The sequence below is a fragment of the Gamsiella multidivaricata genome (genome assembly GCF_025024155.1).
Source record: "Gamsiella multidivaricata strain RSA 2152 chromosome Unknown BC939scaffold_18, whole genome shotgun sequence".
NCBI lineage: Eukaryota > Fungi > Mortierellomycota > Mortierellomycetes > Mortierellales > Mortierellaceae > Gamsiella > Gamsiella multidivaricata.
The window spans coordinates 233,702-255,893 of record NW_026251726.1 but is presented as its reverse complement, the minus strand read 5'-3'; the positions used below and the strand labels follow the sequence as shown (position 1 = coordinate 255,893).

At 49.5% G+C, this 22,192-nt stretch overlaps 6 protein-coding genes across 6 annotated transcripts; 2 read left to right on the top strand and 4 right to left on the bottom strand.

Moving 5' to 3' along the window:
• Nucleotides 1-34: 34 nt before the first annotated feature.
• BC939DRAFT_445321 (formate--tetrahydrofolate ligase-domain-containing protein) lies at nt 35-4,576 on the bottom strand. Its single transcript, XM_051554788.1, has 9 exons — nt 4,112-4,576; nt 3,846-3,990; nt 3,382-3,566; nt 3,098-3,251; nt 2,806-3,001; nt 2,351-2,649; nt 1,521-2,242; nt 584-1,418; nt 35-495 (listed from the first exon to the last, which is right to left on the bottom strand). Exons 1-9 carry the CDS (start codon nt 4,507-4,509, stop codon nt 253-255), a joined length of 3,177 nt encoding a protein of 1,058 aa, XP_051414302.1. The 5' UTR covers nt 4,510-4,576; the 3' UTR covers nt 35-252.
• A 1,546-nt stretch (nt 4,577-6,122) lies between these two features.
• Nucleotides 6,123-9,895, bottom strand: BC939DRAFT_394963 (formate--tetrahydrofolate ligase-domain-containing protein; the record flags this gene model as incomplete). The annotated part of the gene is made up of 10 exons (XM_051552194.1): nt 6,123-6,185; nt 6,282-6,461; nt 6,570-7,739; nt 7,828-8,214; nt 8,292-8,602; nt 8,727-8,838; nt 8,934-9,017; nt 9,122-9,275; nt 9,356-9,685; nt 9,840-9,895. 10 exons carry the CDS (start codon nt 9,893-9,895, stop codon nt 6,123-6,125), a joined length of 2,847 nt encoding a protein of 948 aa, XP_051414301.1.
• Nucleotides 9,896-12,773: 2,878 nt separating this feature from the next.
• On the top strand, nt 12,774-13,714 carry BC939DRAFT_445311 (uncharacterized protein). Its single transcript, XM_051554787.1, has 2 exons — nt 12,774-13,053; nt 13,353-13,714. Exons 1-2 carry the CDS (start codon nt 12,901-12,903, stop codon nt 13,452-13,454), a joined length of 255 nt encoding a protein of 84 aa, XP_051414300.1. The 5' UTR covers nt 12,774-12,900; the 3' UTR covers nt 13,455-13,714.
• Nucleotides 13,715-15,354, bottom strand: BC939DRAFT_445310 (translation protein). The gene is made up of 4 exons (XM_051554786.1): nt 14,998-15,354; nt 14,784-14,878; nt 14,385-14,638; nt 13,715-14,248 (listed from the first exon to the last, which is right to left on the bottom strand). The coding sequence occupies exons 1-4, from the start codon at nt 15,098-15,100 to the stop codon at nt 13,825-13,827; spliced, it is 876 nt and encodes a 291-aa protein (XP_051414299.1). The 5' UTR covers nt 15,101-15,354; the 3' UTR covers nt 13,715-13,824.
• Nucleotides 15,355-15,544: 190 nt separating this feature from the next.
• On the top strand, nt 15,545-17,112 carry BC939DRAFT_483588 (beta-ketoacyl synthase; the record flags this gene model as incomplete). Its single annotated transcript, XM_051559194.1, has 4 exons — nt 15,545-15,793; nt 15,893-16,072; nt 16,152-16,572; nt 16,658-17,112. The coding sequence occupies 4 exons, from the start codon at nt 15,545-15,547 to the stop codon at nt 17,110-17,112; spliced, it is 1,305 nt and encodes a 434-aa protein (XP_051414298.1).
• Nucleotides 17,113-17,140: 28 nt separating this feature from the next.
• On the bottom strand, nt 17,141-19,128 carry BC939DRAFT_445307 (nife hydrogenase-like protein). Its single transcript, XM_051554785.1, has 3 exons — nt 18,596-19,128; nt 17,602-18,418; nt 17,141-17,500 (listed from the first exon to the last, which is right to left on the bottom strand). Exons 1-3 carry the CDS (start codon nt 19,064-19,066, stop codon nt 17,331-17,333), a joined length of 1,458 nt encoding a protein of 485 aa, XP_051414297.1. The 5' UTR covers nt 19,067-19,128; the 3' UTR covers nt 17,141-17,330.
• Between the last annotated feature and the right edge of the window lie 3,064 nt (nt 19,129-22,192).

The following is a 22,192-nucleotide window of genomic DNA, read 5'->3' as shown; positions in this document are numbered from 1 at the left end:
TGCAATTTATTTACCTTGGCAGGACATGCATGGTAGGAGATTGCGAGCAGCGAATTCGGAGGAAAAAAAATCCTTCTTTTATTGCATTAACACAGCACTCCATGCAAAAATGCAACAATAACACAGTGTGAGAACAGATATTCCTCGGTTTTATTCGAATGCTAAAACATCTTAAGATTCCGATCGGCAGTTTTCATTTATTTTCTTTGCATCCCCTGGAAAACATATCTCCTTCCGTGCCTGATTGCTTATTTAAAACAGGCCGACGACGTTGCCGGTCTCAAAGTCAATGTCGACATCATAGAAGCAAGGACGAGTTGGCAATCCAGGCATCGTCTGCATAGCACCGCACAATGGGTACAGGAACCCTGCTCCCACAGATGCGCGGATATCACGAATAGGAATCTTGAACCCTGATGGGCGGTTCTTCAGCTTAGGATCGTGCGACAGTGACAAGTGCGTCTTGGCCATACAGATTGGCAAATTGCCAAAGCCCTAATTTAAACAAGTAGGCCTTCCTTAGCGCTTTTTCTCAACATAAAGAATATAAGAGCATATATGTGGAGTGACAATTAATCCTTACCTGACGGGTATAGGTGGCAATCTTCTCCTTGGCAAGGTCTGAAAGCTCAATACCATCAGCACCGTACATCTCCTTGGCAATCGTCTCAATCTTCGACTCGATATCTGCGCTCACATCGTATAGATACTTGAAATCAATTGGCTTGCTGCATGCCTTGATAACCGCCTCTCCGAGATCCATAGCGCCGAGACCGCCCTTAGCCCAGTTCTCGCAAGCGACCGCATCATCCGCACCAGCCTCCAATGCGATCTTGCGGATCAAAGACATCTCCGCATCTGTGTCCGTTGTGAATCGGTTAATCGCCACTACGACAGGGACACCAAACTTCTTGGCATTCTCAATGTGTTTCCTCAAGTTGTCGCATCCTGTCTCCAACAGCTCCAAGTTCTCCGTGTTGTAAACCTCGGGCAGGGGCTTGCCAGGAGTGACCTCAGGTCCACCACCGTGCATCTTCAGCGCCTTCACAGTCGCAACCAGGACAGCACAATCAGGGACCAACCCACTGGTACGGCACTTGATGTCAAAGAACTTCTCCATTCCAATATCAGCTCCGAATCCTGCCTCGGTCACGACATAGCCCATCTTATCCTCATCCTCGCCGGGTTCAATACCAGCCAACTTGAGCGCGATGCGGTCGGCAATGATGGACGAGTTGCCATGAGCAATGTTGGCAAAAGGACCAGCATGGACAAACATAGGAGTGCCCTCGAGCGTCTGCATCACGTTAGGTTTGATCGCATCCTTCATCAAAACAGTCAATGCTCCACCGATGCCGATATCATCGGCAGTGACTGGATCGCCAGCTCTGCTGCTTGCAACCACCATCTTGCCCAAACTATCATAAAGAAACAACATCAAGCACGAAATATGGCATGAGAAGGATTTCAATGGCGAAAAATCAGCACTGCATATAACAAGGACAGAGAATACACCATACCGTTCACGCATATCCTTGAGGTCGGTGCTGAGAGCCAAGACGGCCATAACTTCGGAAGCAACAGCAATATCGAATCCAGTCATACGCTCATGGCCAGCTTCGGTATCATTCCTTCCGATCTCGATCCTGCGCAGGAAGCGATCGTTGGTATCCATGACGCGTTGCCAAGTGATTGTGTCGGGGTTGATATCCAAACGGGCAAAGCGTGACACTTCCTCCGGTGTCAAATCCGAAGGATCGGTCTTGTTGATGCCCAAACGCTGCAGACGGCCCAGCATGACAGGAGCAAAGACCTTCTTGCCCTTCTTAACCGGGCACAGACGACTGAAAAGAGCCTTGTCCGATTGGGTCTTCTCGTGGAACATACGTGCATCAATTGCAGCAGCAAGCAAGTTGTTGGCGGCAGTTACCGCGTGGATATCTCCTGTCAAGTGTAGATTGAACTCGTCCATGGGAATAACCTGAGAGTATCCACCTCCAGCAGCACCACCCTTGATGCCGAATGTGGGACCCTGAGAGGGCTGACGGACGCATCCGAAGGCAATCTTATTCAGGTGAGCGCCCAATGCCTGAACCAAACCAACGGTCGTGGTCGACTTTCCTTCACCCAAGGGGGTTGGAGTGATTCCAGTGACAACCACATAGCGGCCGTTCTTGCGGTGAGAGAGGCGATCCAAAATGTCCAAGTTGACCTTGGCCTTGTACTCGCCATACAGCTCCAGCTAAAATTGGTTAGACAATGATGAGTCATCCGGCATCACTGTCATCGAATCCTAGATCCTGTCTAGTGTCAACAAACCAATTTGCCAAACAAAAAAATGCAGACTTACCTCACTGGGCAAGAGTCCCAGCTCTTCTGCAATGTACTTGATAGGCTTGGGTTTCTGAGCCAAAGCAATGGCGATGTCACTGGGGACGGGGTCCAAAAGCTGCAATGGAAGAGGGTTGATCGTGCGCTGACGTCCCTCATTAAAGAAGCGCACAGCAGAGAGGTACGTGTTCTGCATCAACATGGCGACAGTCATGGGTCCAACTCCGCCAGGAACAGGAGTGATATGGCTAGCATGCTGAGAAGCAACATTGTACTCGACATCCCCAACCCAGCGGATCCCAGACTTCTTGGTTGAATCTGTCCAAAGAAACATGGAAAAAAAACGGTAAGAAACTGTTCACACAATAACTTCCCCAATGAGCTAAGCCCTCCTATCTGCTGAGCCCTGGGATGCCTATTATGGTATCCTCTGTCCATGTTACAAATATCATCAAAAAAAAATGCCTCGCATACCCTCGACGGCGTTGGTTCCCACGTCTATGACCACAGCCCCCTCCTTGATCCATTCGCCCTTGACAAACTCAGCGCTTCCGATAGCAACGACAACAATATCAGCCGCCTTGACGATCTCAGGCAAGTTCTGGGTCTTGGAGTGACACAGCGTGACAGTGCAGTTGTTTTTGGTCAACAAGCTGAACACAGGGGTACCCTGAGAAGAAAAAAATCGAGGAACAGAAATCAGCACACACGGAAAGATATAAGGACGAGCAAGAACACGAGGAGACCAACGATAAATGGTACGTACGACAATGTCACTGCGTCCAACGACGACGGCCTTCTTGCCAGACATGGTAATGCCGGTCGACTTGATGAGTTCAATGACACCCTTGGGCGTGCAGGGGACGAAAGCCGGCTCAGAGGCACGCTTGGAGAGATGACCAATGTTAATGGCATGGAAACTACACGTTAAAAATTAAGAAACAAACGCGTATAAATTAGCATCGCCTGCTCTGATCCATTTCCTTGCGCGCCTTTGACTCTTGGCCCTCCCCGACACTCAAATGCATCTCCTGATCTGATCTACCGTACCCGTCAACGTCCTTCTTAGGGTTAATTGCCTCCGTGACCATTCTGTCGTCCAAGTGGTCGGGAAGAGGGAGCTGAACGAGGATTCCGTGCACCTTGGGGTCATTGTTCAGGGCCTGAACCTTGGCCAGCAACTCGTACTGAGTGATGGTGGGAGGTAAGTGGAAGAGCTCGAAGTCCATGCCAGCCTATTGACGTTTTATTCAAATTCAGATTCAGACAGGACCACATTCCGGGGTAGTCAGTATAAAGAGCCGTATATGGTAACCATCTTTTTTTTTTTTTTTTTTTTTTTTTGCATTGTGAGTGACTCAGGGCGGGTCGACTGCTCCTGCAGATCGGGGGCCCATGGAGCGGCTTCCCTTCCCTTCACTGCCCTTCGAGAATAAGCAACGCCGACAAACGAGGTTGATAACATTTGAAGCAAACCCAATCCGTGTCCCAATTGGTATGGAATGCGCTCTTACCTCCTTAGCAGCCTTCTTCTTCATGTTGACATACACGCTTGAATCCTCGCGTGCTCCAACCTGGATGATCGACAGCTTTGGGTTGAAGTTTGGTGCAGTCTTGCGCATCTCCTCGATTTGCGACTTGATGTCGTTGCGGAGGTGCCTATTCCATGACATGATACGATTGTGCAATTGAGGCAGGTCAGGTCAACAAATGCTGCTTGATATCTCGATTGCATTATGGTGATTGACAAAAAAAAATAAAGATAGAGTCTGCATCTTACTGGGCAATTGCCTTTCCGTCGATAACCTTGGCCATTGTGACAGTAGAGTTGGTGGCGGTAGTCTTGGTGTTGGTTAAAGTGGCAGGAGAAGAGGAGAAAAAACGAGCCCGGGTCGGGAGAGAGAACGAGGGCTTGAGAGCGCGAAGAGCAAGGAGGAATCCTGAATGAGGCGCGGTCGAGAAGATGCACCTGGAGGAGCTGGGTGCGATCGAGGGTGGGGCTGGAGGGGAGTGAAGAAGTGAAGAAGAAGAAGTAAAAGAGGGAGAGGACAAATAAAAACGCGCACAAGAAAAAGAAGTGGTGAGCCTTGGATGGGGAGCGGGGCAGGAAGGGTGGGAAAGATTCGAATGGCGGATGGTTCTCTCGATGGCGGGCAGTGTTCTTGACGGGAGCTTCATTCAAACTAAAAGTGGATGCTTCTCAGGAGGAAGGAACGGGTGGAGCAGGGCAGAGGAAAAACGAAAGGGACGGACGGAGGGGCAGAGCAGGGACACGCACGGCGCGGATGGGCTTTGAAGGGAAGTAAAGGTTAATCGGGGAGATGTATTTCCCACACCACGCCCCCCACCACTGTGGGAAAAAGACGCGACCCTTTCCAGCGAATAGGGAGCCTGCCCTCCCCTCCAGCCCGGCACTCACACACCCTCCCCCTCCTGATCCCCCGACTTTCCCTCTCCCTCTTCCTCTTGCTTTCTCTTACTTTTTCTTACCTCTACATCCCCTTCTTACATATTCTTCAGCTGCAGGCTTCTCGGCACAAGAATATTAAGCACTATCACGACTAACCGTCCGTCGCGTTTAAAAAAGGAAAGCGATCCTCCTGGAATTCTTTCCTTAACGTAGGCTCCCGATAACGACGGCTCCTTTTTTTCAGTGCGAACAGACAGCTCCAGAGTGTACAGATACATTTACTTTTATTTCCATCTTCTTCAGAGTAGGTAAGATCGAATCTGCCAGCATGAAGCACTGTTGGAGATGGGTCCGAAATAGTGTTGAGGAGATCAAGATGAGGATGAAAAGCAATTAAGAAAAAAAAAAAAAGGCCGCGGACACTGCTCCCACTCGTCCTCATCCAGTTAATACTGGTCTCGTACATTTTCATGGATGGAAGTTAGAGTGAAGAGGACGCTCTCGGCAGCAGAAGGACCTGTGGACATTACGCTGATCGACGCCGAAAAAGTTCTTGGTCTTCCGTAAACCCATCGTCTCATGTAAACACGGGCTCGTCTATTTGTAAGAAAGAGCATTAGATGTGGACAAGGCTGAAACCAAGCGTCTGAAAAGAGCAGCCTGTTAAATGGGCTTTCCACCTACAACTCCATCACGATGGATTAGAGACATGCGCGCGGATGCTGAGACTGTGAGTAGTGTTCTACAAAGAACTGGGCGCTAGAGAAGAGCACAACGGACAGAAGGAGACAGAGCACTAGGATTTCAGGTCTTTTATATACAGATTAGAAGCGAGGATGTGGATATTTGCCTTTAAGAGAATAACCCAGCTCGGTGCACCGTTACCACAGTACTTTTGAGTCAACAGACCCTCGGTGTGGATAGCGGACGGCGTAGACAATGATGATATGAGTATGCGGTGAACCGCTCCACATTACCCTTCTGCCCTACAAGTAATAAGCGCGTTGGCCACACTTTCACCACGCAGCCCATGAGCATGTCTTTTGCGCCATGCCAAGTATGGAAGACCAGATGCTTGCATCGACTATTACCCCATCGGCCTACCGACATCCGTTCTAATCGATATTACATTCTTGGTAAAGTCCTGATTTACTGCAAATCCCCACGCCTCATTATTGTAGTTTGACATAAAACTAGAAATCGTAAAAAAGCTTCATATCATGGGTCTTAAAGAATCGTCCATAGATGAGTAAGGGCATGAATAGTCGTAAGGGTATTGTATATAGGGTATACAAATGATAGTAAAAACAAAAAATAGTGCATGAGAATAAATACGTTAAAGATCGATATTCGTGATGGATATGGAAGAAAGAGTCGCGGTTTAGAACAGGCCGACGACGCGACCTGTTTTGAAATCGATATCAATGTCATAAAAGGATGGCCGCTATTACAAAAAAAAGTCCACGGAGAGAACTGTCAGTTAAATCCATGATGAAAGCAGCGGTGGAGAATGACGATGCCACACTAAGTAAGAACGCACCGTTGGGAGACCGGGCATAGTTTGCATGTTGCCGATCAGTGGGTATAGGAATCCAGCACCTACGGACGCGCGGATGTCACGGATTGGCAGACGGAACCCTGTCGGCACCCCCTTCCTAGTTGGGTCGTGCGAGAGCGACAAGTGTGTCTTGGCCATGCAGATCGGCAATCCAGCGAATCCCTAGATACCATTCCAAAGCAATCTTCGTCAGCATCGACTGACAAATGTCATATCTTTCAATCACAATCGCGAAGAATCGCGGTTTTTTTTTTTTTTTTTTTCTTTTACCTGGCGCGTGTATGTCGAGATCTTGTCCTGAGCTTCTTTGGACAGATCGATCCCATCCGCTCCATACATCTCCTTCGCGATCGTCTCAATCTTGGCTTCAATGCCGTCTTGGACATCATACAGGTACCTGAAATCGCTCGGCTTATCGCACGCCTCCACCACCGCCTTACCGAGCTCGATAGCGCCCAGCCCACCTTTGGCCCAGTTATCACACGGCAGCGCATCCGAGGCACCAGCTTCCAAGGCTAACTTACGAATCAACGCCATCTCTGCATCCGTATCCGACGTGAACTTGTTGATCGCTACCACGACTGGCACGCCAAACTTTTTTGCGTTCTGAATGTGTTTCCTCAAGTTGGCACATCCAGCCGCCAGCATCGGCAAGTTCTCGCTCAAGTATACCTCTGGCAGAGGCCTTCCCGGGACGACCTCTGGCCCGCCACCATGCATCTTGAGTGCTTTCACAGTCGCAACCAGGACGACCGCGTTCGGGACCAAGTTGCTGACACGGCACTTGATGTCGAAAAACTTTTCCATCCCGATATCTGCGCCGAACCCGGCTTCGGTGACTACGTATCCCATGTTACTTGGATTCATCCCTGGCTCCACTCCTGCCAGCTTGAGCGCAATCCGATCCGCAATCACGGAAGAGTTGCCGTGTGCAATGTTCGCAAACGGCCCAGCATGAACAAATACCGGCGTACCTTCAAGTGTCTGCATCAAATTGGGCTTGATCGCATCTTTCATCAGTACCGTCAATGCACCGCCGATTCCAATATCATCTGCCGTTACTGGCTGGCCGGACCGGTTGCTCGCCACCACCATCCTTCCCAACCGTTTGCGCATATCCTTCAGGTCCGCACTGAGTGCTAACACGGCCATGACCTCGGACGCGACAGCAATATCAAATCCGGTCATGCGCTCGTGGCCTTCTTCGGTTGCATTGCGTCCAACCTCGATTTTGCGTAGGAATCGGTCATTTGTATCCATGACGCGCTGCCAGGTGATCGTAGTTGGATCGATGTCAAGTCTTACAAACTTCGAGATCTCCTCGGGCGTCAGATCATCAGGTCCGCTCTTATGGACCCCAAGGCGCGTCAATCGCTCGAGCATCACTGGCGCAAACATGCGCTTGCCCTTCTTCTTGGGACACAAGCGGTTAAAGAGCATCTAAAAGAAACAAAAATCAAATTACTTTAATCTTCTTATCTAAAGTTTGGTCAGTAGCCCATCATCCGACTTTCAATAAATGACCTACCGTATCGGTAGCGCCCGATTCATGGAACATGCGTGCATCAATCGCAGCAGCAAGCAAGTTGTTGGCAGCGGTGACCGCATGGATATCTCCAGTCAAATGCAGGTTGAACTCGTCCATTGGGATGATCTGAGAGTATCCACCTCCAGCAGCACCGCCTTTGATACCGAATGTGGGACCCTGAGAGGGCTGACGCACACATCCAAACGCGATCTTGTCCAAGTGTGCTCCCAGCGCCTGAACTAGGCCTACGACCGTCGTTGACTTTCCTTCACCCAGGGGCGTGGGCGTGATACCCGTCACAACAACGTAGCGGCCATTCTGACGGTGCTCAAGACGCTCCAAGACTCCGGGATCGACTTTGGCCTTATATTTGCCATACATCTCAAACTAGGAAAGGTAACGACGTTAGCAGCAAACCCAATAGCCCCACATGTCATCACCACTCCGAGCGTTCCAGCACTCACCTCATCAGGCCCCAACCCAATCTCTTCTGCGACCTGTTTGATGACTTTGGGTGTCTGTCCCAACGCGATATCGATATCACTAGGGACTGGTTCCTTGAGAGTTAGTGGTAAAGGCGTGATCTTGGACAGTGCGCCTGCTTCGACCTGGGTTTGCCAGAATCGACGTGCTGAGAGCAGCGTGTTCTCCATGAGCATTGCCACGGTCATGGGACCCACGCCCCCAGGAACAGCGGTGATGTGGCCAGCGACCTGTTGAGCCTTAGAGAACTCGACATCGCCAACGAGGCGGACACCTCTCTTTTTGGTAAGGTCTTTTTTTTTCCATCGGTGCAAGATTGAAACAAAAGATAAAGGAAAAAAACGCCCGTCGAGTCAGCAGAGACAAATAGAAAGGTGATGAACTCAGGCTTGAACAAATATGATGCTTGACTGTACCTTTCTGAGTGTTGATTCCAACGTCAATGACCACTGCGCCCTTCTTGAGCCAGTTCCCTTTGATGAGCTCAGCATGGCCGGTCGCAACCACTAGGATATCGGCTGTCTTGACCTATATCACCAACAAATGTTCGGGACGGTATTACGAAACGAGACTGGATTATGTTTGCACATCTGCTGCATTGAAAGGAAAAAACCCCCATTTACAGTCTCAGCAAGATTTTTGGTCTTGTCATGGCAAAGCGTCACTGTGGCATTGTTCTTGTTAAGCAAATGAAATGTTGGAGCACCCTGGATCCCATATTAGCAAACAGTAATCGATAATAGACGCGTTAGCCGATTAATGGGGCCTGTAGCGGTTTGTGCCCAATATGCAAAAGGAAAGGGGCTCTTACAACAACGTCGCTGCGTCCGACAACAACGGCAGCCTTGCCTTCGATCTCAATTCCTGTAGATCGAATCAACTCCAGAACCCCCTTTGGTGTGCATGGCACAAAGTCGGGCATTGTTGACAATTTGGCCAGTCGTCCAATGTTGGTCGTATGAAACCTTGGACGGGGCAACGTTAAACGCGTTAAGGTTATGCGCGATGTGGATGGTCGTTCGGTTACACGGAGCAGCCAACTTACCCATCAATGTCCTTGATTGGATCAATCGCTTCCGTAACGATCTTTGCGTCAATATGCGGTGGTAATGGTAGCTGAACTAAGATACCATGCATGTCGGGGTCTGCGTTCAGCTTCCCGATGATGTCCAGCAGCTCTGCGAGTGAAGTGGACTCGTGCATGTGGTGCTCTGTATACTCGATCCCAGCCCTTTTGCACGTCTTCTTCTTCATTGCCACGTAAACGTTAGAATCCTCCTTCTCTCCCAACTGCACTATCGCAAGTCGCGGTTGGAAGGTTGGGTTCTGGAGTTTGAACTGGTCAATCTCGGTCTTGACGTTCTTGACAATCGCTCTATATCAGAAGGCAAGCGTGATAGTCGTTAGTGTGGCGAAAAGAGGATGAGCACAAAACGAATAATTCGAGCGACGATATTGTAAGGAAGGAAAATATACGTGGCCTGCACTGCTTTTAGTCACTTCTCTCGATCTTTATGGTTATTACTTACTTTGCAATTGCTTTCCCGTCAATGATTTTAGCGGCCCGGACTTCTTGTTCCTCCATCAGCGTCAGTTCAGGACTCAATTCCAATGGTTTGATATCAGCCATGACCTCCTCGAGTGTCATCGTCTTCTGATAGCCCGAAGGATGTGGACGCGGGCATAAGACCTGATCTGAAAGAATCGAAGTCCTTAAGCCAGGTTCCGCTGATGAGGATGATTTTTTCAGGCTGTCTTTGCCCAACACTCGATCCCCGCTGCCACCAAAGTCGTCAAGTGCTCTACTTCGACATATAATCCTTGCTGATTGAAATGCACGCTGCTGCTGCTGACGCTGCAACAACGGAGGAGGAAGGGCTGTGCGATGACCAAGAATAGCAGAATGGTAGACATGATGGATCGGGCGGCTGAAATGCAAGGAGGATGGCGCCATGGAAGCGGCTCCAGAGTCCAAGGGGGCTGACAAATGTCGCCGGTTCGTATGTGTGATGCTCGTTAGCCTCTTGGAAGAGGAGGTGAAGGATGATTTTTTTACTATTGAGGATATACGTCGAACGTGTGCTGTAGTGAGAGCGATACCTCCGGACGGTGACGAGGAGACAGAAGTACCGCACCGTTGTAGATCAAGGAATCTGCGGGATGCATCCAGATATTGTATCGTGCTGCTGCCAGCAGGCTGTTTGTGGGCGATCCTGATCATGATTCGTAGATCTTAGGGTTTTTTCTTTCTTTTTTAATAAGAGATGAAAGCCGACCGAGCAGTCAAGAAAGTCAAGTTGCTAAAGGAGGAGAGATTAGAGAAGAGGAGACGGAGGAAGAGAAATAATGATAGCCCAGAAGGGCAGCGGGGAAGCCAAGGGAGTGGATGCCGGGACTGAGTTGAGGGTGGACAAAGGCGATGCAAATTATAGCAACGGTGTAGTAACAATTAGTTAGACAAAAGGCCTTTGATAATAGCACTGTACGTTTGCTCTTCCGTATACGTGTGTGGGCGCTTGTTGCTTGAGCTAGAACTGGTAGTGCTTTATATGTTCGGGGAGAACCAGGTTGGATCGTTGTGGGTGGACGTGAAGTGTTGGAGTGTGGGCGTATTTATTGGATGTAGGTCGGGAACAGAGGGGTTGATGCGGTCGTATGGAATGAGGAGTGAGTCCGGTACTTGGTCGTGCCAAGTGTGAGAGTGATTCGTCGCGAATTGGGTATGTTCGTTCAAAGGTTTGTAAAAGTCGTGATCACGGTCCTTTTTTATATTTGGGGAATTGTGAACTGTGAAGAAAAGTGATAGTAGAGACTGGTCTTGGTCATGAATAGGCGGAGCTTCTGGGAACAAGAGAGAGGGTGTGTATGTGTATATATGAGGATAAGAAGATAGACAGCAGAGAAGAGGGATGTGTGAATAAGCGGAATGTGCGGAGGATGGGGTGTGCGTTGTGCTGTGTTGTGTTGTGCTGTGTTATGGTGTAACGTGGAATGAGCCGTGTTGAAATTCGTAATGGGTTGTATGGATCGTCCGCAGAAAAAAAATCGTGCAGGCCGTACAGGTCCTCAAGGAAGTGGATAGATGGAGAGAGAGAAATAAGAGAGATTATTGCAGATCAAGACGATATATAAAGAAGCCGGGGTAATTGCTGACTTGATACATACATGAGAAAGAGAGAGAGAAACGGGGACGAAACGGAGAAAGGAAAGCTTTGATGGGGTAATACCGTATATGTAATCAGAGAGCGGGAGGAAGAACGGGTTGCCTCAAAGCCGAAGGGGATGTGTGAGCGCGACCGTTTTAAGTGTGCGATATGGTTTGGATGTTTGGGCTAAGCTGTTGGCCAGGAAAATAATGGGCGCGAAGAAAGCGATATGTGGATTATTATGAAAGATGCAGATCTGGTGCTGAGGTTTTCTTTTCGGACAGTCGGGCCAGAACTGGAAGAGGATCGGATAAGCATAACATGCACCTTAACGCAACTGGACGATGGGGGGATAGAGAACGGACGCGTGGAAAAGGAATCCGAGTCAGAGCAGAGGAGATATTAAAGCGGGGCGACGCGGATGAGTAGATGAATGGATGGAAGAATGGGGCGTCAATTAAATAAATGAACGAGAGAACGAATGAATGAATGGATGGGTGAATGAACGTACTGTCTGTCTTTTTGCCTGTCTTTCAGTCTATAAATGAACGCGGCACGTAGACAGTACAAATAGCCTTTTGCTCACGAGTGGAAGAGGCGTCGAAAGGGAAGGAAGGGGCCTTAGGAAACAGAAAATACGAACCTCCTTCCTTCTTGATGTGCTGTGCTTCATTTAGCCCAAATGGGATTGCCACTGACACCGGGGCACTCCTCAAGAAACGAACATGGGCACGGACTCGCTCTGGAAGCAACCTGCAGACGCCAGAGGACCTCTCTATCTCGCATTAAGTGTGCGTGTACGCTACCCATGTTTGCCTATCCATCTTCGAAGCAGCCATCTCGAAGTAGAACCAAAGGGACACAGGGACATGCACAAACAAAGACCAGGACTGAAATAGAAAAGAGGGAGCAACCAAGGCTGACCGCCGAGTAATTGTCTTTTTCCGGGGCGGGGGCATCTGGTTACCATTTGTCAAGAGACTATTGTAACCATTTCTAAGCACATTATTCTCTCCTCGCTCTCTTATTTCATGCGTCATTCCTTGGGGATAAAATCGACTTGCTAGACGAAGAAGCGCCAGCATCAGCATAGGCATCAAGGTATTCATCCATCCGTCTTTTCCCTGTGAGCGAGAGTCATTGTCAAACCAAATTAGCAAAGCAACAAGCCAAAAAGAAACCACAGGAAGGAAACCATGGGCTCGAGGCGGTAGACTGATATGTCCCTTAAAATAAAACATCGGCTGCTTGAATGAGTATTTACGAGCGAGCTCGAAATCCGGAGCAGGATCGTACTCGAGACGCGTACATGAATGCCCATCCTCTTCAACGACGCGTATGTCAATTTTTTTGTGAAATCTTGTCACAGGTAGTACATGGGGGTATCCTGTGCAACCTAGACTGATTTTGGCCAGCAGAAGAGGCCCTGACCAAAGCGCGCGTGATGCTTTTCGTTTGTTCGTTCATTTACAGCTGTATGCTGCTTGCCCCGCTATACTCATTAACAAGAGTCTCTGCCTCGGCTACTAAGGAAGCATTGAACCTTAAGGCCGGGGATGTCTATCATGCCTGTACCAAAGGAGAGAGCAGAATAGATGTAGTTCAGGCTCATACAAAAAAAAAAGAAGAAAGGGACTTCAAGGAGACGACAGAAAATGGGCGGGAGATGAAGGGCAGAAAAAACTAACGGGCAGAAGAAGAAGAAAAAGAAAAATAAGGCAAGATCGACCACCGTTGGCTGGACACCAACGGAGGATAGTATGCACCCAGAGGGGGCTAGAGTCTATGAAATGCAGAGGCGCCAGGAGGGCGAGAGGGGGATGCCGTCGTCTTTTCTGGCACCCTCAAAAAAGAAGGGCATCCTGGATTTATCCCCTTCTCCGCTGGCTCCAAAAGCGGGCACTCCTACTTGCATGTACAACAATAAGAGAGAACAAAAAGATGGGCCAGTCCATGTCTCCTGGATCCTCCAGCTTTAAGAGTAAAGGGGGAGCGTGAAGAAGTGGATGCAAAAGGGCGATCAAACCAGTCGTTCCGCTGATGACAAAAGTCTGGCTCTCACTCTTGGAGGAGACGCATCCCAGATGTTCACGCATTGGGCGGATGGTCTGCTGAACCTATCGAAACACGCGTCGCAATCGCTGCATAGAACCGCCATAGCCGTAACGACGGCTAGACTGGCAATACATACTCTCCATCCATAACATACAATGGCTGACGACCACAAACATCATGGATCAAAAAACAACGATGTGCCCATAAGTTCTGTCTGTTTGCTGTATTTATTGGTAAATGTATGTAAAAAGATGATGATGGCAAAGCTAGATCTATTGTTCTTCTCCAACTTCATGAACCCGTTCCTTAATCCTTACTCCTGCATGACATACGGATCCGATCCACCGGTCTTGGCCACCAATTCTCTTGGCATAGCCTTGACCAGCTTAGGATCAGCTGTGGGGAACGGCAGAGGCAAGACATCAGCTGGTGCGATTTTATCTCCACGCTTCTTGACCGCATCCTGGACCTTCACAAACTGCTCATCCACACCGGGGACACAGCCCTTGACGTAGATCAGGTTCAGGTCGTTGTCGACTTTCATGACCTTCAAGCTCTGGACAGTCGCCTGCTCGCCTCCCATGCGTCCTGCCATCTTCTTGCCCTTGAAGACCTTGCCGGGGTCCTTGCGCTGACCCGTTGAACCAAGCGATCTGTGAGTAACCGAGGTACCGTGTGATGCTGGCTGACCTCCGAACCCGTGTCTCTTCATGGCTCCTTGGAATCCCTTGCCCATACTGGTGTCCATTAAATATGATTGTAGTTCCCAAGTGTCCACATTCGGTCGAATGAAGAAGTATGATTAGCGAAATCAATCCCTTAAAAAATCAATATATGATCATTCCATAGGCAAATAGGAAGGGAAGCACTTACGTCGGTGCAGAGCAGTCGACATATTGACCGGGAACAAAGTGAGAGGCAACTAGTTCAGTACCGACGGGCAAGACCGCATCAGGCGTGACACGGAACTCAAACAACTTGCGCTTGGGCTGGACGCCAGCCTTCTCAAAGTGACCCAACATGGGCTTGGTGACATTCGTTTCCGAGCGATCCGAACTGCCGATCTGAAGAGCAGTATATCCGTGTGCCTCCTCGTTCAAGACCTGGACAACTTGACATTGCTCCAGCTAAAAAGATAAATCCATGGAAACGATTGTGACATGAATCAACAGTCAGTCTGAAGAGTCGCAGCAGTCTTTCCCTGTCTGGAGACAGCCTGTTCGGCGTTCAATCCTGCCGATCCTTTGCGGTTTTAAAAATGCCGAGTCGTACCTGGAGAACAGTGACGGGTATCCTCACACCCCACTCGTCCCACATGGCGGTCATGCCTTTCTTTCTTGCGATAACTCCTGACCTCAATGACTTGCCTATCCGTTTGCAATCAAGGTGACGGACCCGGTTAGGAACAGTGCACTGAAGTTTTCGGGTGCCTTTTTACGGTCCTTTCGTCGAACGTAAGATCCCGCGAGGTTATGCTAATCCTTACTAGTCCAGGTAGCAGGCTGTGTGGCGGCTGTGACAAAGGAGCGGCATTCGGTTGTAAGGCCAGCGCGAAGGCCGACCCTGACCGAGTTGAGGAGCGATGCCATTATTATTGAGGTGTTGATGGTGTCGAGGTGAGAACGAAGAGAGCTCCCCTTGTAGGGCCCGTCCCCGCCAATTATGCACCGAGGTCAAGTAAACAAGAAAGTGACCGCAAGCCACGGGACTATCAATATGCGGGTCAGGGATCCTTGACTTGAGCCTGGATACTAATATGGGCAAGCATTAGCACAGAAGGCGAACGTACCATGATACCTCGGTGCTCATGCTCTCCTCAACGATATTGACAAGAATAGGCTAGGTATCATGTCCGCCGTTCTAATCGGCAACATCCGTCTCCTCTTTCAGCGTGTCCCTGGCAACACCCTCCCAATTTGTCCGAGGGTTCGCCGCTTGAAGGGCAAAATGTGACAGTGCTGAACATAGTTCTTATTTCACTCCCCTTTCTCCATTCAACTCTCTCACGCTTCCCTCCATTCTTCATTCATAACATGGCTGTCAACGCTCGTCGTGTCGTCGTTACTGGTCTCGGCCTTATCACGCCCCTCGGTATCGGCGTCCAACAATCGTGGTCAAGACTTATCGCCGCAGAGTGTGGTGTCGTTTCCCTGAAGGATCACCCTTCTCCCAGTGGTCTCCCTGGTTACGACAGCTTACCCTCTCAGGTCGGCGCAGTGGTCAAGCGCGAAGGTGGACAAGCTCTTGGGGGATTTGATTCGACAGAATGGCTTGAACGTGGGGTAGGTCCTTCTTCGACCTCAAATAGGCTATTGCAACGCTGTACATGTGCCCACCTTCGACCAATGCTAACAGTCGAGTACTCGTTATTGATCACATAGGATGAAAAGAGAATGGCACTCTTTACACAGTACGCGATTGCAGCCGCAAAGATGGCGATCCGGGATGCACAGTGGGAAAATACGACCGAGGATGAGAAGGAGCGTACAGGCGTCTGCCTTGGATCGGGCATCGGAAGTCTAGATGATATGGCCGCTACCACTTTGTCATTTGCCGAAAGCGTAAGGTTACAGCAAGCATCCTGCTACAACCAGTTCTCAGGGGATAATATATACTGACAAACCGGTATCTTGATTATAGGGCTACCGCAAGATGAGCCCTATGTTCGTTCCAAAGATCTTGATCAACATGGCCGCTGGACATTTGACCATGAAATTCGGATACAAGGGTCCCAATCACGCCGTCTCAACCGCCTGTACCACCGGAGCGCACTCGCTCGGAGACGCCATGCGGTTTATTCAATACGGAGATGCAGATGTCATGATTGCAGGTGGTTCCGAGGCTTGTATTCACCCCATGGCCGTTGCTGGATTCTCAAAAGCAAAGTCATTGGCGACTAAATATAATGATAACCCGGCAGAGGCATCTAGGCCTTTTGACAGGGATCGGGATGGATTCGTCATTGGCGAGGGTGCCGGCGTCGTCGTGCTGGAGGAATATGAGCATGCAAAGAAACGCGGTGCACACATCTATGCAGAGTTAAAAGGATATGGACTCTCAGGTACTTTTGTAGCGATAGTACTCAGGTCGCGTCTAATTTGCTATGTTTTCAACCCTAATGCAAAATTCTCGTTGATTATTCCTAGGCGACGCACATCATATGACAGCACCACCAGAGAACGGCGCTGGAGCCGCCATGGCCATGCGCAGGGCCCTGAAGGCTGCACGTCTTACACCCGCAGATGTTGGATACGTAAATGCCCATGCCACCTCCACACAGTTGGGCGACATTGCCGAGAACTGTGCCATCAAGAGCGTTTTTGACGGACATCACGACTCGATCGCCGTTTCATCCACCAAGGGCGCTGTGGGCCATCTCTTGGGCGCCGCTGGTGCTGTCGAAGCCATTTTTACGATCCTGGCTGTCAAGAACAATATCCTGCCTCCAACGCTGAACCTGCACAACCACGACGACAGCGGCGAGTTCACACTCAACTATGTTCCCTTGAAGGCACAGGAAAAGATCCTGAGTGCCGCACTCACGAACTCATTTGGATTCGGAGGCACAAATGCTTCCTTATGTTTCGCAAAGGTCGATTAAAGCATAAAGCATGCAGAAGTATTGAAAACGATATGATTTTATTCTAAGAAAAAGTTTGGCATCGTGCAAAAAAAAAGAAAACAAGAAAGAGGCATTCTAATCCCAGGTCGTATGTTGGTGCAAAAGAAGGGAAAGAAAAAAATGCATCCAGCTCATGTAATTCACTCTTCACTGCGGTAGTATCATCTCTGCGCTCATCTCTCTTCATTAACAGCCCTTTAACGGTCGACTTCTCCGAACACAATATCCATGGTTCCAATCATGGTGACAACGTCAGGAATAAAGTGGCCCTTGGCCATGAAATCCAGACCAGCCAAGTGAGCGAATCCTGGAGCACGGATCTTGCAGCGGTAAGGACGGTTGCTGCCATCAGAGACGAGGTGGACGCCTGATATCGAAAATATAGGTGACAAGATTAATCATTGCATTCAAGCGAAGAAACAAAAACATCAGCTAAACCCGAGAAATGATAAAAAAAAAGGCACATACCGAATTCTCCCTTGGGAGCCTCGACGACGGTGTAGGTCTCACCGGGAGGAACAGAGTAACCCTCAGAGTACAATTTGAAGTGATGGATCAAGGCCTCCATGTTGTCCTTCATATCGGCACGGCGAGGGGGCGAGATCTTAAGGTCGTCGACACGGACAGGGCCAGGGGGCATGTCGTTAATGCACTGATGAATAATGCGGAGCGACTGACGCATCTCCTCCATACGGCAGAGATAACGGTCGAAGCAGTCTCCCTTGCTTCCAACGGGGACATCAAAGTCGACGAGATCATAAGCATCATAAGGCTGGACCTTGCGCAAATCCCAGTTGACTCCCGATCCACGCAACATGACACCGGAGAAGCCCCAGTCGAGGGCTTCCTTGGCAGTAACGCGACCGACACCGACGGTACGACCCTGCCAGATACGGTTTCCAGTGATCAACTCCTCAGCCTCATCCATGCGCTGTCCGAACTGATCAGCCCAAACATGGATATCCTCCAACAAGCCCCTGGGGATATCGAGCGAGACACCGCCGGGACGGATATAGGCAGCATGCATACGGGCTCCAGAAACACGCTCGTAAAACTCGATCAGCTTTTCACGCTCCTCGAACATCCACAAGAAGGGGGTCAAGGCTCCGACGTCCATAATATGTGACATGACGGACATACAGTGGTTCATGACACGAGTGATTTCGGCAAACATAGTGCGGATGTACTTGGCGCGAAGTGGGACCTCAATGTTCAGCAGCTTTTCGACAGCCAGAGAGTAAGCCTGCTCGTTGACCATCATCGAGCAGTAGTCGAGACGATCGAACTGTTGTGTCATACGCCGTTGGTCCAAGTGTGAGAATAATTATCCAGCGTCCGATCGATATGCACGTTGTAGAAGTATACATAATGGTCAGTCGATCCGAGCTATCCTGTCCAAGACGCAATAGCAGGAGCAGCAGCAGGAGTGAGGAGCAATCGAGAAATCGCCAATGAGACTTACGTAAGGAAGGGCTTGGAGGTATGTCTTGTACTCGATCAGCTTCTCGGTACCTCGGTGCAAAAGACCGACGTGGGGATCGCAGCGGAGGATCTCCTCTCCCTCCAACTCCAGAATCAAACGCAACACACCGTGAGCGGCGGGATGCTGAGGTCCGAAATTGACAGTAAAGTGGCGAGAGGTGACATCGACGCCGTCGTCAATCTCGACGTCCTCGGAGATGGTCGATCTGATGGGCATAGTGGCGCCGACCAGGTCAGGGTCGAGGTGGTGGTGGTGCGTGGAAGAGCTGCTTGAGCCGGATTCGATGACACGCTCCCTCTCCTGGGTGGACATGAACCTAGCAAACGTAGGTTTGCTCCGGAGGGAGAGAGGCGAGAAGGCCGTGTGTGCAGGACGAGCAGCCGAAGCCGCGGCGGTTTTGCTCAAGAAAGTCGTCGAGCGACGCGAGAGAAGGCGCGCAACAGAAGCCATTGTTGTCAGTAGGTTGATCCTTTTGCGGGCGAAGCGAAGAAAAGAAGAAAAAAAAAAGAGAGAAGAAAAGGAAAAAAGAAAGAAAGAAAAGGAAAAAAAGGGAGGCGTGAGAGGGAGGAGGAGGTAGAGCGGAGAGGGTGATGAGAGGATGTAATAAAAGTAGAACGCAAATCAAATCTTCAATCGCACCGAGATTGCCGTCGGCTCCGGGCCACAACAGGAATCCCACCATAGCTACGTCACCGGAGAAAATTTTGTCAAACTTCATTCTTGTAACGGGATGCCTGGTTCCTCACGCGTACCCAATCGTTTTTAGTGTGCTTGCTGACACACACAAGCAGAGCTGAAGTAGCTTGTTGGCCTCGTTTTGGGATCCGACCCTTGCTCGTTTAAGCCTTCAGCCGCCTTCTTGTCCTACAGAGGCAGGAGCTATGCTGGTGCTGATGGTGCTGCTACTATCCTCTGTCTGCTACTTTGCAGCTTGCTCTCAAGGATACACCCCGTCCTCATCCATTGGCTCAGGACATAGAGGTCACTGTTGGTGAAGCAAATGCCCGCGAACGACGTTGCAGATACTATGACCTGTCATGATTTCGCGATGCACGCATATTTTGTAGGTCTTGCAATACAATCTACGAATCTCGACCCACCTCACAAACTGCTAACCCGTTGGGCACTTCTTCGACACGTACTATTCATTCGCGCCCGTGACAATATAGCGGGAGGATCTAGCCTAATATATCATAAACGCTGCTCCAAGTTAGAGTCCACCCATACCACTTTCAACTATTCAAAAATCCCCAGCGATGGTAATATATACTTATTCTCTGAACAAAGATGGGAAGCCTCGACTTTGATGTAGGTACTGGGATCGAAGTTGCCTTGTCAAATGAGTGTAAGGTGCTGTTGAAACTTGCTCAAGGGCATCGTTGCTGCTGCGCTCTTGTACAATTTCGAGGCTTCTGGTTTACGCCGTTTGGGTCCGCCTCGTCCTATATCTGCAAGCAGCCTTGTAACAAGGAAACCTGGCTCTTGATCCACCAGTCAATCGAATGCGTCAACAAGCACAGGATCATAATTCGTTGCTTCAATTGGTTTCCTTAATCTTTCCTTGGGCGTCTTGCTCCGCCAGAAGATGTGGAGCAGTGGCACTTTCGGGTACGGGACGAAAGGCTGGCTAATGGATGTCACGTAAACTAGCCTGCGAAGGTTCTTACTGGTTTGGTTCAAATGGATAAAACTCTCGAGCGCCAAGAAGTTATTACGGATCTCGATACTGCGCCCGTCTGGCAAGAGCCCCTTGTCCTTTTAAGTCTAGAGCTGTTATAGCGAAAGTCAGTTCTGCTAGCTCTGCATTCTTTCAAATTGCTTCCCGAGCTAAACCTCAATGGCGACTAAAGTCGGTGAAATCCTTTACTTTTTCATGCAGATTCGCTTGAGCTCAGCTAAGAGTTGAGAGGAAACGGATCGCAGCAATGTGTTTCCTGAGTTTATATGGCATTCTGGTCTTTATTGCAGCTCTATTCCCTTTACCCAGCAGGCCCTGGTCCTGTGCTTGATCGATGAACTGTTGCATGCACTGACCGATCTGCATTTTGCCAGAGGGATAGAGATGCATGCCAACGAACTGGGTCTGAGCACTCCCTTGGCCTTCCATACCCTCCTTCTCTTCCTCTTCGTTGCCCGTATCATCCCCTCCGTGTCCTCTTCTCTCCATGCTTTTGTGCTCTGTAGGGCAGGGCTGATGCTGCCTTAAGCCTGCGCCATAGCCGTTGCGCGGATCGCTTGTCGACGGGTATAAACGAGCTCCTTTTTTTGCGAATGAGGGCCGTCCAAGTAAAGAACAGAGTTAGCAGAGGTCCCGAACTTCTCTATCGCCCTCTCGACGGCGGTGTGTGCAATCCCCATGATGTAGGGTGTGCAGGCATACTGAATGATAGAGAAAAGAGATTCTGGGATGTCAACTCGACGCGTCGGGCCACTGTAAAAATGACTGAGGAGAACGGTGTTTTTAGTGCACAGTAGCCTCGTACCCTTTCGTTTTCAAGAAGAGCACAAGCCGTCGATGTCCATCGTAGAGTCGTAAGAATATGAAGTTATCAGAGATGGAGGTCTGGGGTAGAGGTGGTGGTCAAGAAAAAGGGAAAAAAAAGCGTTCCGACTCTTTGCGGTAAATCAACCGCACATATAGTCATTGAAATTTAGATTGGGCTTAGATACCATAATTCCTTTCGCCAAGAAAGGGAGCTATAGCTAGGAGCTCCTAAAAAGAGTGATATACTCGAAACGTATCTCTTCTGGGGAATAGTAGTAACGGCATACCGCCGGTTCACAAACCGGAATAAAGAGAAGCACTCGATAGACATCCATATTAACATTTACGCGCAGGAGCGATTCTACGGTCTACAAGTGCAAAAAGCGTCCCTTCCCTCGCTCTGTACGGTAATGGCATCATAGGAGGCACGAGCGTAACCGCGTCTAAACCCAGTCGTGGGCGCGTTTTGTAATTTTTGGCAGCGGATTGTTTTCTTGGTTTGCTTTTTCGAGGCGTAACGCTTGGAGGATAGGTTCGATTGTAGTAGTCAAGTAAGAGAGAAGCATGCACTCCTATTACCTGTTTTACCTGTTTCTTTCTTCATTTACTTCTTTTCCTCACCCCCTGTGCCAAACAAAGCGCATCGACCCAGATAGACCAGCGATATAACATTCTAAAATGAACAAAAAGGACCTGTTTGACCTTGTGTACCGCGCTGTGCAACAAACCTGTTTACTACCGCCGCCACTCTATAGCTTACACAACCGGTTTTTTGCAGCCCTTTTCCTCGGCATACAAGCGCTCAATTGCTTCTTTTGCTCTTGCTAGCTCCCGGAGCAATCAAAAGACACATGCACACACGCACTAGTCTAAGTATGTGGCAGAGAACGAGGTGGGGATGAAGAAGGTTATCCTTTCCTAGGCATTAAATGTTAAATGGTTAAAGCTAATAAATCGGGTCATCATCGCAGCAGCTGGACCCATCCATATCTTCCTGGTTAGCTGCCTGTGGAGAAGAGGAGCTCTCCCTGCATGCGCCTACATGACCATCCAAGGAATCGGCGGCGCTCATTATGATACAAATGAATATA